The sequence below is a fragment of the Ostrea edulis genome, chromosome 1 (genome assembly GCF_947568905.1).
Source record: "Ostrea edulis chromosome 1, xbOstEdul1.1, whole genome shotgun sequence".
NCBI classification, from domain to species: domain Eukaryota; kingdom Metazoa; phylum Mollusca; class Bivalvia; order Ostreida; family Ostreidae; genus Ostrea; species Ostrea edulis.
The window spans coordinates 56,561,950-56,574,868 of NC_079164.1; the positions used below are offsets into that span (position 1 = coordinate 56,561,950).

A 12,919-nucleotide genomic window follows, 5' to 3' on the forward strand; every position below is an offset into this window, starting at 1 on the left:
CATAAGTCCTCAAGTGATAAAACACCGCAAAACAATTCTCACTTTTGAATATTATAATTAACCCATGTGTTGATTAATTGAGGTCATATAATCACCTTAGAGTTTAGATAAAACTAAATCTAGATAAGAATACATATATTTAAGTAAGTTATTACCTACCGTTAGAAAAGGGTTTGAATAAGATTTCATTCAAACATATAATTTAAGGAATACATATTGCAGCTACATGTAGTAGTAGATGCAGATGACATGGGGAGAACAAGTAATACATTTTAGATGGGACATAATATTTTGATATGCTTGCATATATTCATCTTGGTATTTCTTTTAAAATGAATATTATTTATTGATTTTGTAGGAAGTGTCATATTGCAATTTTGGTGGGGGCCAAGTCAGAAGCATCAGTGTATGTTCGATGCTTATGTTGCCTCAAAGGATATGAAAGGGTGTGGTTCATTTAACCGGAAAGAATTTCTATCAGGACAGCAGATCACATTATATTTTAGTTGCCTTTATGCTATTGAGAAGACGATTAGCTATGATGACTATATATGGGCAAAATTAGAAAATGAAAAAGATTGTGTGTGTTTATCTTGTCTATTTTGTAATATATGATTCTAAAATAAAGGTATACCATTCATAATAGGATAAGATTATGAAATATTCATCATCGGAACCCACTGCTCAAAGGCCGTAATTTAAGCGCCGAGCATAGGCTTAAATTTTGCAACCCTCACTGACAATGGTGACGTCTCCATATGAATGATAATCAATGAATCAACTCGTGGGTTCCAACGATGTCAGATATTAAAGATATTGACTTTCCCAGCATACTAAATGACTTCAATATGACCATCATTGGTATGTTACAGTTACAAGCACGGTCTTCTTATGATGTTGAAATATAATCCACATACCTATATTTAAAAAGATATGTTAAACGAGTGACACTGATGAACGTCCAGACTCTAAAAAATAGAGGCCCTCAACTGTTTTGAATCAAATGCCAAGGTCACGAGTCAAGGTCAAAATACTTCCTCATAAGTAACTATGTAAATTGTCAAGTCATGTATTAAGAAATGTTAGTTTAATAGATTTCATACATGGTACTGACATAATATTTCTTGCACATACATAGTAAGCAGAGCTAATGTTGAACTGCAGAGGGGGGGGGGGGGGGGGGGGGGTAATTCCTCATGAATCAATGATAAATTACAATCTTTATGTATCCTATTTAGTTTATTTAACTTGAACAATTTTTAAGATCAATGATTCAATTCCAATGTCACACTTAATTCGATTGGCAAGGTGAAAAAAATAACTGAAATATTCAAATATGCATTTTCTAAATATGGTAGTTATTTTGATAAATTCTAAAGATATACAATGCAATTTGTGATACATGTACAATACACAAATAGAAATCATGCACATTTGAAAAAAAAAAACCCCAAAAAAACCTATGTATTGATTTAATTATCTGTTACAAATTAAGAGTTTTTATGATTGAAGAACATGCATGATGTATAACAAAATGAGATTTACTTTAAAAGAATGTGAACATCAAGTTTGCTGTTTTGTGATATTTTGTTACCATAGCAACAATGTAATATGAATTATTTATCAGTATTAATATTTTATCAACTATAACATTGACTTCAGTTGAATCTGTCTATAAAAGCATTTGGGGGGGGGGGGGTCTAAAAATTTATTTATTTTGCATGGATTTCGAATTTGAAAAGAAATAGCAATTTTCGTTTCCATGGCAACAAACATGAATTCTCATACTAAACTTGTTAAAATTTAAAATCTAACATCAGTAGCAGTCGGTTATTAAGATTATATACTTTGAATACATAGAAAATTGTATTTTGAATTACATTGAAAAATGCATCTCTACTCTAATGACGAAATGCATAATTTTGTTTCCATGAAACACAGCTTAGATGGTAGATTCCCAAACATGTCTCATTGTTATATGATAGTACTATATCTAATGTATGTTGTACAAGCATTTATAGATTTCAAGCTAAATGCGGGAATTTTTATCCATCATTCAAATTTGCCTCTAAATTAGCTTTTTCAGAATGTATCAAACAACCCTCTTTTCCAGACAGAATGAAAATATAACAGAATTATTCAAACCTATAACTAAATATCAAACTAAAAAATAAAAATGCTATATATTATCATTTTATAATGATTAAATAAGAACTCAAACAGTTTAATCCAGCATAGTTGAATAAAAAATGTAATTTTTCATGTGAAAATTGACTCATTTGTGACCTGAATGGCATGCACGTGTTACCATGGCAACAGAGTTGCATAGCAACCAAATTATGATGGTTTTACATTACTTATGCCAGATTAAGTCGATATGCCAAATTTGAAAAAAATCGGTGACAGTGCGTGCCGGACCCCTTATATAAATGTTTAAGTGATTACAGAGAATGGCTCTTAAACATAATCTTTTATTTATACTAAACTATTTATTTCATCTTATCATAATTTAGGTATGATCCATCTTCATATTATTCACAGATTATAACTCTCCATTCATTTTATAAGAAGTTTTCAAAGAACTGGTGCTCTCGGCTGTGACCAAGTTCGGCATACTCTTAGAGTTCACGGTAATTGTGTAAGAGTCTTTGTTGTAAGTGGCTCCAATTAGCACCAAATGGTCAGCTAACACAGTAGGTCGAATCATTCTGAGGATTTTCTACAAATAAGGTACATACAAGTTAGCATCGTAAAACTTCAATAATAGAACGTAAAACGGATAAAACGCTACCAGCCAGATCGCGCATATACATGAATGAATGAAGCATTTACAAGCCTATGTACATATTATGCTTGCCTGCTTTAATGTTCCAGGTGTGATACTAAATTTGTAGACACCATAGATAGGGATACATATAATGGAAGAGGTGGTCAGACACCATCCTATAGCCACGGCCCAAGGTGGGTACTCGTAACCCATCAACTGTAGTCCCTTGTATTTCCAACAAGACAGAACAAACAAAACCTAGAAAATTTATTCAGGATACATATATATATTTATAACACCTGCAAATTGTTACAAGTATCTATTGAGAACCCCTGTTTGTTTTAAGAAAAATGATGCTAACACCATCTATTTCAACTCGTTGTTTATTTCTAGAAAGAAATATCTTAAAGCTTGTTTCAAGTCAGGAAGATACTCATATGCATTATATCAAGTTATATTCTTGTTTCTTGCTTTCAGAAGAATGTGAGATGTAATATCATAAAGAAATCCTAAGATTAGGACTCCATAGTGCAAAAAAAACAACAACAAAAAAGATTACCAAGAGACATATGGGACAAATTCCAACCCAGCACACTTTCCAAAATAATCCTGGTTGAAATCCAAGCATACTTTCAATGTCATTAGAAAATTTCTGACAACCTGTGGTTTCAAAACGAAAAGTATTGCATCGATGATTAGTAGAACGATATTTACAGCACTTTTCATCCATTTGTTATCAAGATTGTTTTCCTATCAAATGTTGCATACCGTAAAACCAGTTGACAGCTATAGCTTCTATAAAACAAATAAAGAGCAGGGAAATCGGAGCCGCGTGGTTATCAAACAAAGTGATTACATACTGGCCGCCCTAAGAAAAAATACACAAAACTTTTAAAGATGAGTTCGTATAATAGAAAAAGCAAAATCAATTTGGACTATTTTAATTTGATCCACCAATTGGATTGCGATAATGATTAATCCATATTTAAAGGGTTCTTACGTTTGTAACAGTAGGCAGACTCCCAAGAAAGCACGTTAGCACTAAAATGAGGACGAAGAGTTTCCGGTGGTGCTTAATTTTTGGATACTCATCACAAACCCCCGTAATAACAGCTTCTAAACCTCCATACTAAAATTCGAATTATATTACATAAAATTTACTAAGTTCAAACTTTTTTTTCTTACTGCAAAATTGAACAAATAGATTTTGTCATACGCACTGTGCTATCTAAGCCAAGAGTAATAAGCATTAGGAAGAAAATGATGGACCAAAACACTGATCCACTCAATGTGGCAATGACTTCCGGGTACGCCACAAACACAAGTCCTGGACCTGAAAGAAAATTGTAAAAACAATACATCAAACAGCTGGACTCTTTCTGAAGAAAATTATACATAATATTCGGGAAATCGTTTTACAGATTGGAGATAAACGTTTTCTACTTGCCATTAGTTGGTAAATCTTCTATTGAAACACCTTGAGCTTGTGCCATGTAGCCTAGCGCGGAAAAGACTACAAAACCAGCAAGGAAACTCGTCATACAGTTTATGACACCCACGGATATGGCATCACTATTCATGGAGAGCAAAAAGATAAGTATTGTATTTTTGTGTCCAAAAGAAAAGCAGGATTTTATCAATTGGGAGAACACAATATTATGATTTTCTGATATAGTCATACTTCGGCGGAGAGTTTACCTTCTTAATACATTCATTTCAAACTAAATCAATAATCTTCACCCTTTCAAAACACATGTCGTGTTGTTCGCACATATCAATCGCTTAAAACATGAATTTTATCAAAAGTTGTGAAATGAGATAGATGCCTTTATTTTACATATAAAAATGACAATTATTTTGTTTGTTTTGAATTTGCAGCTTACTAATAACAGTTGTTGTGAAAGTTATTATAGCTGGACAAGGCTAGAAGAGTGCCAAATCCTGGTCCCAGGGAGAAGAAAATCTGTGAGGCGGCATCAATCCACACCTGGATGAGGTAGATTAAGATAATAGGTAACATATGATAGCAAGCATCACAAAATGACCCTGCATTGTGGCTTTATTTGCTAAGTTCAAGGTCAACATACATGTATATAAATTTCAAATAAAGCAAAAATAGTCAGGAAAACTGTCAAATATAAAAAAAAAATTGCTGAGTTCAAGGTCCATAACTCACTGAAATAACTCAGCAACGCCCAAACTGAAACTTGATGTGTAACTCATTAATATGGATTGATGTCTTAGTCCTTTTCAAATGAATAGCTGCGGGATAGTTTTAAAATGTTCGGGAAACTGTCAAAGCATACAGACACATGGACGCACACACAGACTGATCACTATAGGACTCCCGCCTATAGGGGTACTACCTAACGGACTACTCTGGAGTATATTAGAGTATGCTAGTAAAATGTCATAATTTAATGCAATTTAAATTGTTTATTCATGCTACTAAAATAAACACATTTTTATTAAATAACACTGCAATATTTGTCAAACTTATTTGTTTTTGGCGATATTTGGACCAGACAAAAAAGATTATGGCATACTGATTCGGATTAGCGACATATTACATCAGTAATTAATTTCATCTATGATTGATATGTTCTCGGAATATAAAGTCATGATCTTTGATTTTCTTCCCTTTTCGTTTGTTTGTTTAATTGTTTTTTTTAATGGAATTTTTTATATAATATGCTAGTATTTTTATGTAAATATGTACATGTAGTTAGATTTGATCGGGATCGAATCTCTAATTTTTTTTTTTTTAAAACTGTATTCATACCTTGAACGATAATTATAGGATAGCTCATGGTTTGATATGATTTACATTCAACGAGTTGTTTGTTTTCTATCCCCGAGTTGGATATATAGAGAATATTACATGCCAAAATCCATATCATATGTCATATCAAACCAAGTGGCCCCATATCAGCCCGAGGGCCAAAGGTCCGATAGTTGATATGGGGCCCCGAGAGATGATATAATAAATGATATGGATTTTGACATTTAATATTTTGTTTATCATATACTGCACTTTTTTAATGCTTAGATATTGTATAAATGCGGTATAATGTTAATGATTTTCCAAAAATTGAAACGGAGTTCGGGAGCTGATTTTATAAAATGTTATTCTTTTTATCACGTGCGGGTTACCGTTTTTGAATTCTAAAGGTACATAAAGGAATATTCTCGAGAGGGACGTTAAACAATATACAATAAATCAATCATTTAATTTTACATGTTACACGCCTTTTCATTGGTTGAAAAATTATTGGAATATCATATCCAACGGAGAAAAAAAATAAATGGCCGGAACTACTTTCTATTGGAATGTTGGGGATTCCTCTGAATGCTTCGTATCTATATATATATAGATTAGGGAATCCTGAAAAGAAAAACTTAACAATTCTATCGATCTATATAAATTTATGAAAGAAAAACAAACAAATATCAAATATAAATAATAATTAATTATGCAAAATGAAATAAACATGGCTATTTGAGGACACGGACACCCCCCCCCCCCCGCCCCATATAACAACACACGTCTGCTTCTGCAATTCCGGGCTGAGAGTTAAATGTATTCAAGTCCAGTTCGCACCCTGCGACAACTTCCTTCATGTCACGAACCCAAATACCAGATACACCACACACTGCTTCAGAGATACTGCAATACCGTAGCCCTTAACGACTATGGTTTCGAACTCCAGCATAATATGTTTATGAGTGGGCACCGAAACGAGGCTTCCGTACGACGTTACAACAGCAGCCTTAGAAATTCACTAATAAATCTCGAAAAACCCTCTGTAACACTCACTTGTCCACCGGAAGCCGTGACAACCCTCAAGAGAAGCCTGCCTGGCATCCCACATCATGATTATGCATGTGTCCCACGCTTTCCGTTAGTACCGACATCGAACTTTGCACTTAAATCCAGTTCCACTCATCAAAATTCCAGCAATTTTCTCTCAACAGGACTTATCTCTAACTCATCCGTTAGTATCGACATCGAACTTTGCACTTAGTTCCAGTTCCACTCATCAAAATTCCAGCAATGTTCTCTCAACAGGACTTATCTCTAACTCATCCTTTCAAAACTGCATTCTTCAGTCCACAAGAAATCCGTTTGCTCAACAGTAAACAACAGTTCGTGGAGGTCGCCATTAGGCCTAACGGATTTAGGGTTTTTTTTAAAGTTGTGTATTCACAAATTACTACGCCCATCTCGAAATGACATAGAAAATAACTCGTTAATTCAACTCAAATCATATAATGTTTTATCATATAAACTCAATGTTTTAAAATATTCAATGATAAGGAATGAATTTATTATTTTTTCGTTGGATGGAGGTATACCACGAAAGAAAAGACGGAAAACTTTTGCACCATGCGCTATGATGCAGTTTTCCGTCTCTTTTTTTTTCGTGGTATACCTCATCCAACGAAAAAATAATAAATTCATTCCTTAAATCAATCAGTCAAGGAATCTTTGGTACATTACGTTACTATGGTAATTTTTGATACATCACTCTTCTTGTCTGCAATTTAAGTTGACTTCACGCTCTAAATCACCTTCATTTTACACCTGTTTCGTCTTTTCTTCAACCTTCTAAATCAAATATTTATAGATTTGCTTACTCCACCTGTTCAATTTGATGTGTACTTTGTAAAAGTACCAATTTTGTAGCTTTTTCGTACATTTTACTTTCATGCTTATCGCTATTACAGTAGTTGGCTTAAATTCCTTTTTTAATTCTGTTCATTATAATACTGATGGTTTTTCTTTTAAATTTTAAAAGTGGTGAAGTGCTGTTCATGACTATTATGTTCATTAAAATTAAAAACTGTGCACGCAGTGTTGTTGATGCCGAATTTAAAGATTTCGTTTTCTTATCAAACCATGACAAATGGTAGTACTTGCTTTGTATTTCACTCTGTGGCCGAGTGGTTAGAGCATCGCGCTCAAAATCACACGGCCTCTCACCTCTGTCGGCGCGGGTTCGAATCCCGCTCGCGCCGGTAAGTGAAAAAGTTTCCCAGTTTACTTTCGGAAGGTCGGTGGTCTCTTCCCAGGTACATCTCGGTTCTCTCTTCCACCAATAAAAACTGGGCGCCACCAGATAACTGAAAAATTGTTGAGTGTGGCGGAAAACATCAAAACAATCAATCACTCTGTGTGCTCATGTGTATTTGTATGTGTGTTTGCGCACTCAAACTTATCAGGATGTATGTCACGCCATATTTATATTTACTCCTCTATAAAGGTATCTTATATAATTTATGAGATATCTTTTATTTTGAATAAGATATCTAATAAATTTTATAAGATGTTTCATATAATTTACAGTTGATATTATATCTCATAAAATATAAGATATATTTTAAACTATATAAGATATCTCATAAACTATATAAGATATATTGTCTATTAAACAAGATATCTTATAAAGTTTATGAATTATCTTATAAAAGATAGAATATATCTTATGAATTTATTTTTATAAGATATAAGATATCTCATATGTTTTTTAAGAAGATATCTCATACATGAATTTTTATAAAATATCTCATCAACTTTATGAGATATCTTATAACACATACAGGATATCAATTTTGTTTTATGAGATATCTTTTACATGTTATAAAAGTAAATTCATATTGTTATGGGTTAGAATTACCCGGCAGCAGAGTTTACGAACAAAGGCAGTCAAACAAGTAATTATAGGTTATAGACTTTGTATGGGAAAATATGACGACCGAGTTTTTGGCGCGTAGGCGGACCGAGCTTGCGAGGTCCGTACGTGACAAAAAACGAGGTCGTCATTTTTCCCATACAAAGTCTATAACCTTTTAATTATATACTTTCAATTTCATTTAGAAACTAACAATAATTTTATCTTTAATAATTTCTTTATTGATTTAACTGAGTAAAAGATGAAAAACACGAAAAATTTGAAAATTAACGGCGTAGTCATTTGTAGTTTCGACTTGAGTATTGATTGTGACGTAATGTTTGCGGGCCGGAATGTTTGCGGGCATATATTGTGTGATATATGCCCGCAAACTTTTAAAGAAAAAAGAAGAGATGAAATTGAAAGTATATAATAATAACATTTATTTACAATTATTGAAAGAAAATTATATTAATAGTAAAGTACTAAATTACGATAAGTGAACAATAAACAATGTCCATGCCGAGCTGAATCTGTACACAAGGTAAGGTCAAGGGTCACCACCATGTAATACGCACCAGTGTTATCTCCGAGGAAAAAATGGCTAAAACATTCTTTATGCAGTAGTGAGATAGTCAATAGTTCTATATTGTGTGTAAGGATGTGGATACTTCATGAACTTATGTGAGTAACAAGTTTTGCAGTGAGATTAGAGGTAGAAATTTACATATTGAAATATGACCAGTGACTAGTGAATAGAAATCTCCGTCTTCTCCATGTCCGGTCCAGTACACCTTGTACGTGTAGTTTGTTTTTTTGTGCATTTCTGTTACATATATGAATAACTTTTGTGGGAATTTCCAATTGTTTCGCAATGGGAAACACAATAAGAATAAAAAGGTGTATAATTCAGGAGCTGGAAACAAAAGATTAAGATCAGAAATTGATTCCAGTGATTACTCTGTGACAGATGGCACAATCGATATGAGTAATAGCAATACCAATATTTTTAATATTTCGAAAAACGAGCAAATTACCCAAAAAAAGCAGTTGAGTTGATTCTGAAAAATAATTGCTTCAAAAATGCCATTTACGACGTTCTCCAAAATAAGATATCCAATCTAGAAAAACAGGTTCAAAATATGGAGATGCGAATGGATGACATTGAACAATATTCAAGACGCACATGCTTGAAATTCTCTGGTATTCCCGAGGAGAAAAATGAGAACACAGATAAGATCATCATGAATGTGGTAAATAAATATATATATTGGGCCCTGACGTATTGTCTGTCAATTTGGATCGAAGTCAGCAGACTCACTCTCTCGTCATATGGTACCCAGCGTCCGTGTGACATTATTGTTCAATTCAATTCGTATAGAGACAGAACAAATGTCTTTTCTAGAAATAGTAACTTAAAAACCTTTAATGACAATGAACAAAACAAATACAAAATCTTCATCAATGAAGCTCTTGCTAGGAGAAGATCAGGTATATGCTATGAAGCCAGGAAACTTGTCAAAGGGCGTGTGGACCTACGATGGTCAGATCATAGTTAAAACCCTTACCGGGCGAAAGGTCACAATCTCCACCTAAGCGATCTTGAGGAGTTTAAAGTAACCAAGGTTACATCCACGCCACACAGATGAACAACTTGTACAATTGAAGAACAGTGTGTATTGATATATTGAACATTAAATCACATTTAGTCATATGTCGCTATTGACTAGGTGGTTTCCATGTCTAATGATATAATTATTTAACATATGTATGTTAGCATCTCATTCTGTGCAGTTTATAATTGCATGTATATCATTATTTAATTAGCCTCTTGTTTTCCCGTCTTCTTATGATTCTTTTTATACTCATTTTTTCATACCATAATTCATAATCATTTTGGGGTTTTCCATGGAGGCCGCTTATGCACTCCAATCAGGTTTTTTTTGGTGTTCGTTATCTTTTTATAAATTTTGGTTGTTTATTTACGGCATTTTCACCCGTTAATTTTTTGTATATCTTTGTTATTTGTATATTTCACTTCTGTGTTTTGTAAACATGTTTATTTCCACGTTTGTTTTTTCGTCTATATGATTTGTTACAGTACCGGCTCTTTTTTTTTTTTTTTATATACCATTCTAGTCGAGTTCCGATTAGCATGTTTTCATCATCCATGACATCCAAAGTGATTGAGTTTGGTAAAGTATATAATACTTTCGATTAATCTTAAAATTAAAATTACTTCTAATTGGATGTCATGGAATACAGGTACGTTATTTTTATTTTTTATGCATTTATCACAAATTTTCATTATATTCTAACTGCTTATCATTTTTTCTTGTGTTCAGTTCTCAGTACAACGAATTGCTCATTTAGAGTCAATAAATGCAATGCAACTACAAGTTCCCATATCATTAAAGTTATTGCTTAGTGGTGATGAGATTCTTGAGCTCAAAGAGAACATAAAGATTTTTGAATATGTTCAGAAATACATTTTAGAAAGCAAAATATTTTTAAAATGCATTTAATACATGTGTGTTTGTTATGTATGTCTGTTCTTATCCTGTTGAGTCGGTACTCTCAAAATTTTTACTCTCATTTTTTTCTCTCTCCTGCTCTGTTGTACTTATTCGTTTCTCTTTCACTATTTTCATTCGATTTTATTTTTTTTTCTCGTTTGTATGTCGTTTAGTTCCCATTAATCACCCCACATTTCTATTTTTTAGCATATTATTCATATCAAGAAATCATACTCCTTATATAATCATTATATTTGGAACTAGAAAACTGACACGGTCAGCAAGGGCCCCGCTGAGGGTTATTAGAGGAAAGTGACATCTGTATTTGATATAGCAATGTTTGGGGATGCATGGTATATATGTTAGAATTAATAATATTCAAAGGTCATTGGAATGCAAATTTGTGATAAAGGAATCATGAAGCATATTTATGAGATACTGATGCAAATGTAAATTACTTCTGTTTGGCACACACTCATCCACTCAAACACAACAGAGTGCAACTAAATCCCATTGTAAGGGGATTCAAAATGGATAACTGGTACAAAATGTGGTACATACTATTCGAAAAGGATTATGAATTTGACATATTGATGTCTAGGAAAAGGAAATTCTGACATGGGGGTGGGTGTCTAAGTGTTTTCAAATACATTTTTGATAGAAGTGTTCTACATTTCTAAAAATAGAAATTTATAGAATATGTTTTTACATACATAGCTGAGACAGTGTCATTATTCCTAGCAGAGACTTACTATGTATGAGCTAAAACAAATTCATAAGCAAATGTCAAAATACTCTCGGAGAAAATGTGGATCTTACCGTCAACAAGCGCAGTGAAACACGCCATTTCGAGATTTTCACCGAAGAAAGTTCGGTAACAGTAATGAATAAGGTACACTCATTTTGTATCTATTTTGTGACTTTCTTTATCAAAATGAACAGTTCTTGAAGGTGTAACGTGCAATTAGTACATAATTCAAGCAGTTCCACTTTGAAACCGGATATTAGACATTTAATTTCGTATTCCGATCCCGATCAAAAGTTGTTGACTGGGAATGACGTGTTAATTCAATATACATGTAACATCAAGCATATTTTATATCACATAAAAAAACAACCAAAAATAGACATACACAATGTTGTAGAGTTATTTTTTGTAAATTTTCTATATATCAATATAATGTATCATAATTCAAATTGAATTATCTCCCTTAAACAGTGGTAAATAGATACAGTATTTAATAAGAAAGATGATGACAAACAAACAAACAAAGTGACATGACCCCAAAATATATACACGTAGGTATCTTCCTCTTATTGTAAATTATTTCTGTACAAAATTTAATAAAGTGCATCGCCACAGCACATGATACGCCCGTCAATCATTATTTAATTATCACAAAACAGAGAAGAGTGGATGAAAGAAAATCATGTCAAACTTTAATAGTAAAAAGATCTAAAATGATTTTTCCATTCATAATGCTATATGTACTTCTCTCTGCTGTAGTTTTTTAATGAAAACAAATAGTGCATTTTTATATTTTTTCAACTGGTAGTTTTGGATTTAAACAAATGCCAAATCTGCAGCTTTGCTCATTGTATATCTTTTTATTGCCACATCTTAATAAAACATCAAATTAATTATCATTAAAATATGCCTATATACATATTGCAACCATCTGTTCATCTTATTCAGAAATGACACTCTGCATGTTGGTTGCTAAGAAAAAAAAATTAAAAAATTATATTGTACAATGTCAAATTAATTTTGATAACTTCATTTTGAAAATAAAGGCTAGCCACCAAGACAGATCACTACTAATTAAGAGGCTTAGATTCCTTTTGCCCAATTCCCTAGAGATATAGATAACACCTGCTTGATCAGAGATGCTCTACCAGAAGTGATTAAGACAGTCTTCTTACACTAAACCCATTAATTAATCTGATCAAAATGCCCTTTGCAT

The 12,919-nt window shown here is 32.7% G+C and overlaps 1 protein-coding gene across 3 annotated transcripts in view; it reads right to left on the minus strand.

The window, feature by feature from the left end:
• Positions 1 to 1,065: 1,065 nt before the first annotated feature.
• LOC125672851 (sodium-dependent serotonin transporter-like) overlaps positions 1,066 to 12,919 on the minus strand; it is a 139,546-nt gene continuing 127,692 nt past the window's right edge. For all 3 annotated transcript variants that reach the window (XM_048909068.2, XM_048909069.2, XM_048909070.2), the window contains 8 exons: positions 4,651 to 4,754; positions 4,215 to 4,339; positions 3,988 to 4,100; positions 3,768 to 3,896; positions 3,536 to 3,635; positions 3,327 to 3,427; positions 2,858 to 3,025; positions 1,066 to 2,719 (listed from right to left, as the gene is read on the minus strand). In XM_048909068.2, coding sequence (XP_048765025.1) covers positions 2,543 to 2,719; positions 2,858 to 3,025; positions 3,327 to 3,427; positions 3,536 to 3,635; positions 3,768 to 3,896; positions 3,988 to 4,100; positions 4,215 to 4,339; positions 4,651 to 4,754 — 1,017 coding nt within the window. In that variant the 3' untranslated portion in view covers positions 1,066 to 2,542. The remainder of the gene's footprint in view (positions 2,720 to 2,857; positions 3,026 to 3,326; positions 3,428 to 3,535; positions 3,636 to 3,767; positions 3,897 to 3,987; positions 4,101 to 4,214; positions 4,340 to 4,650; positions 4,755 to 12,919) is intronic.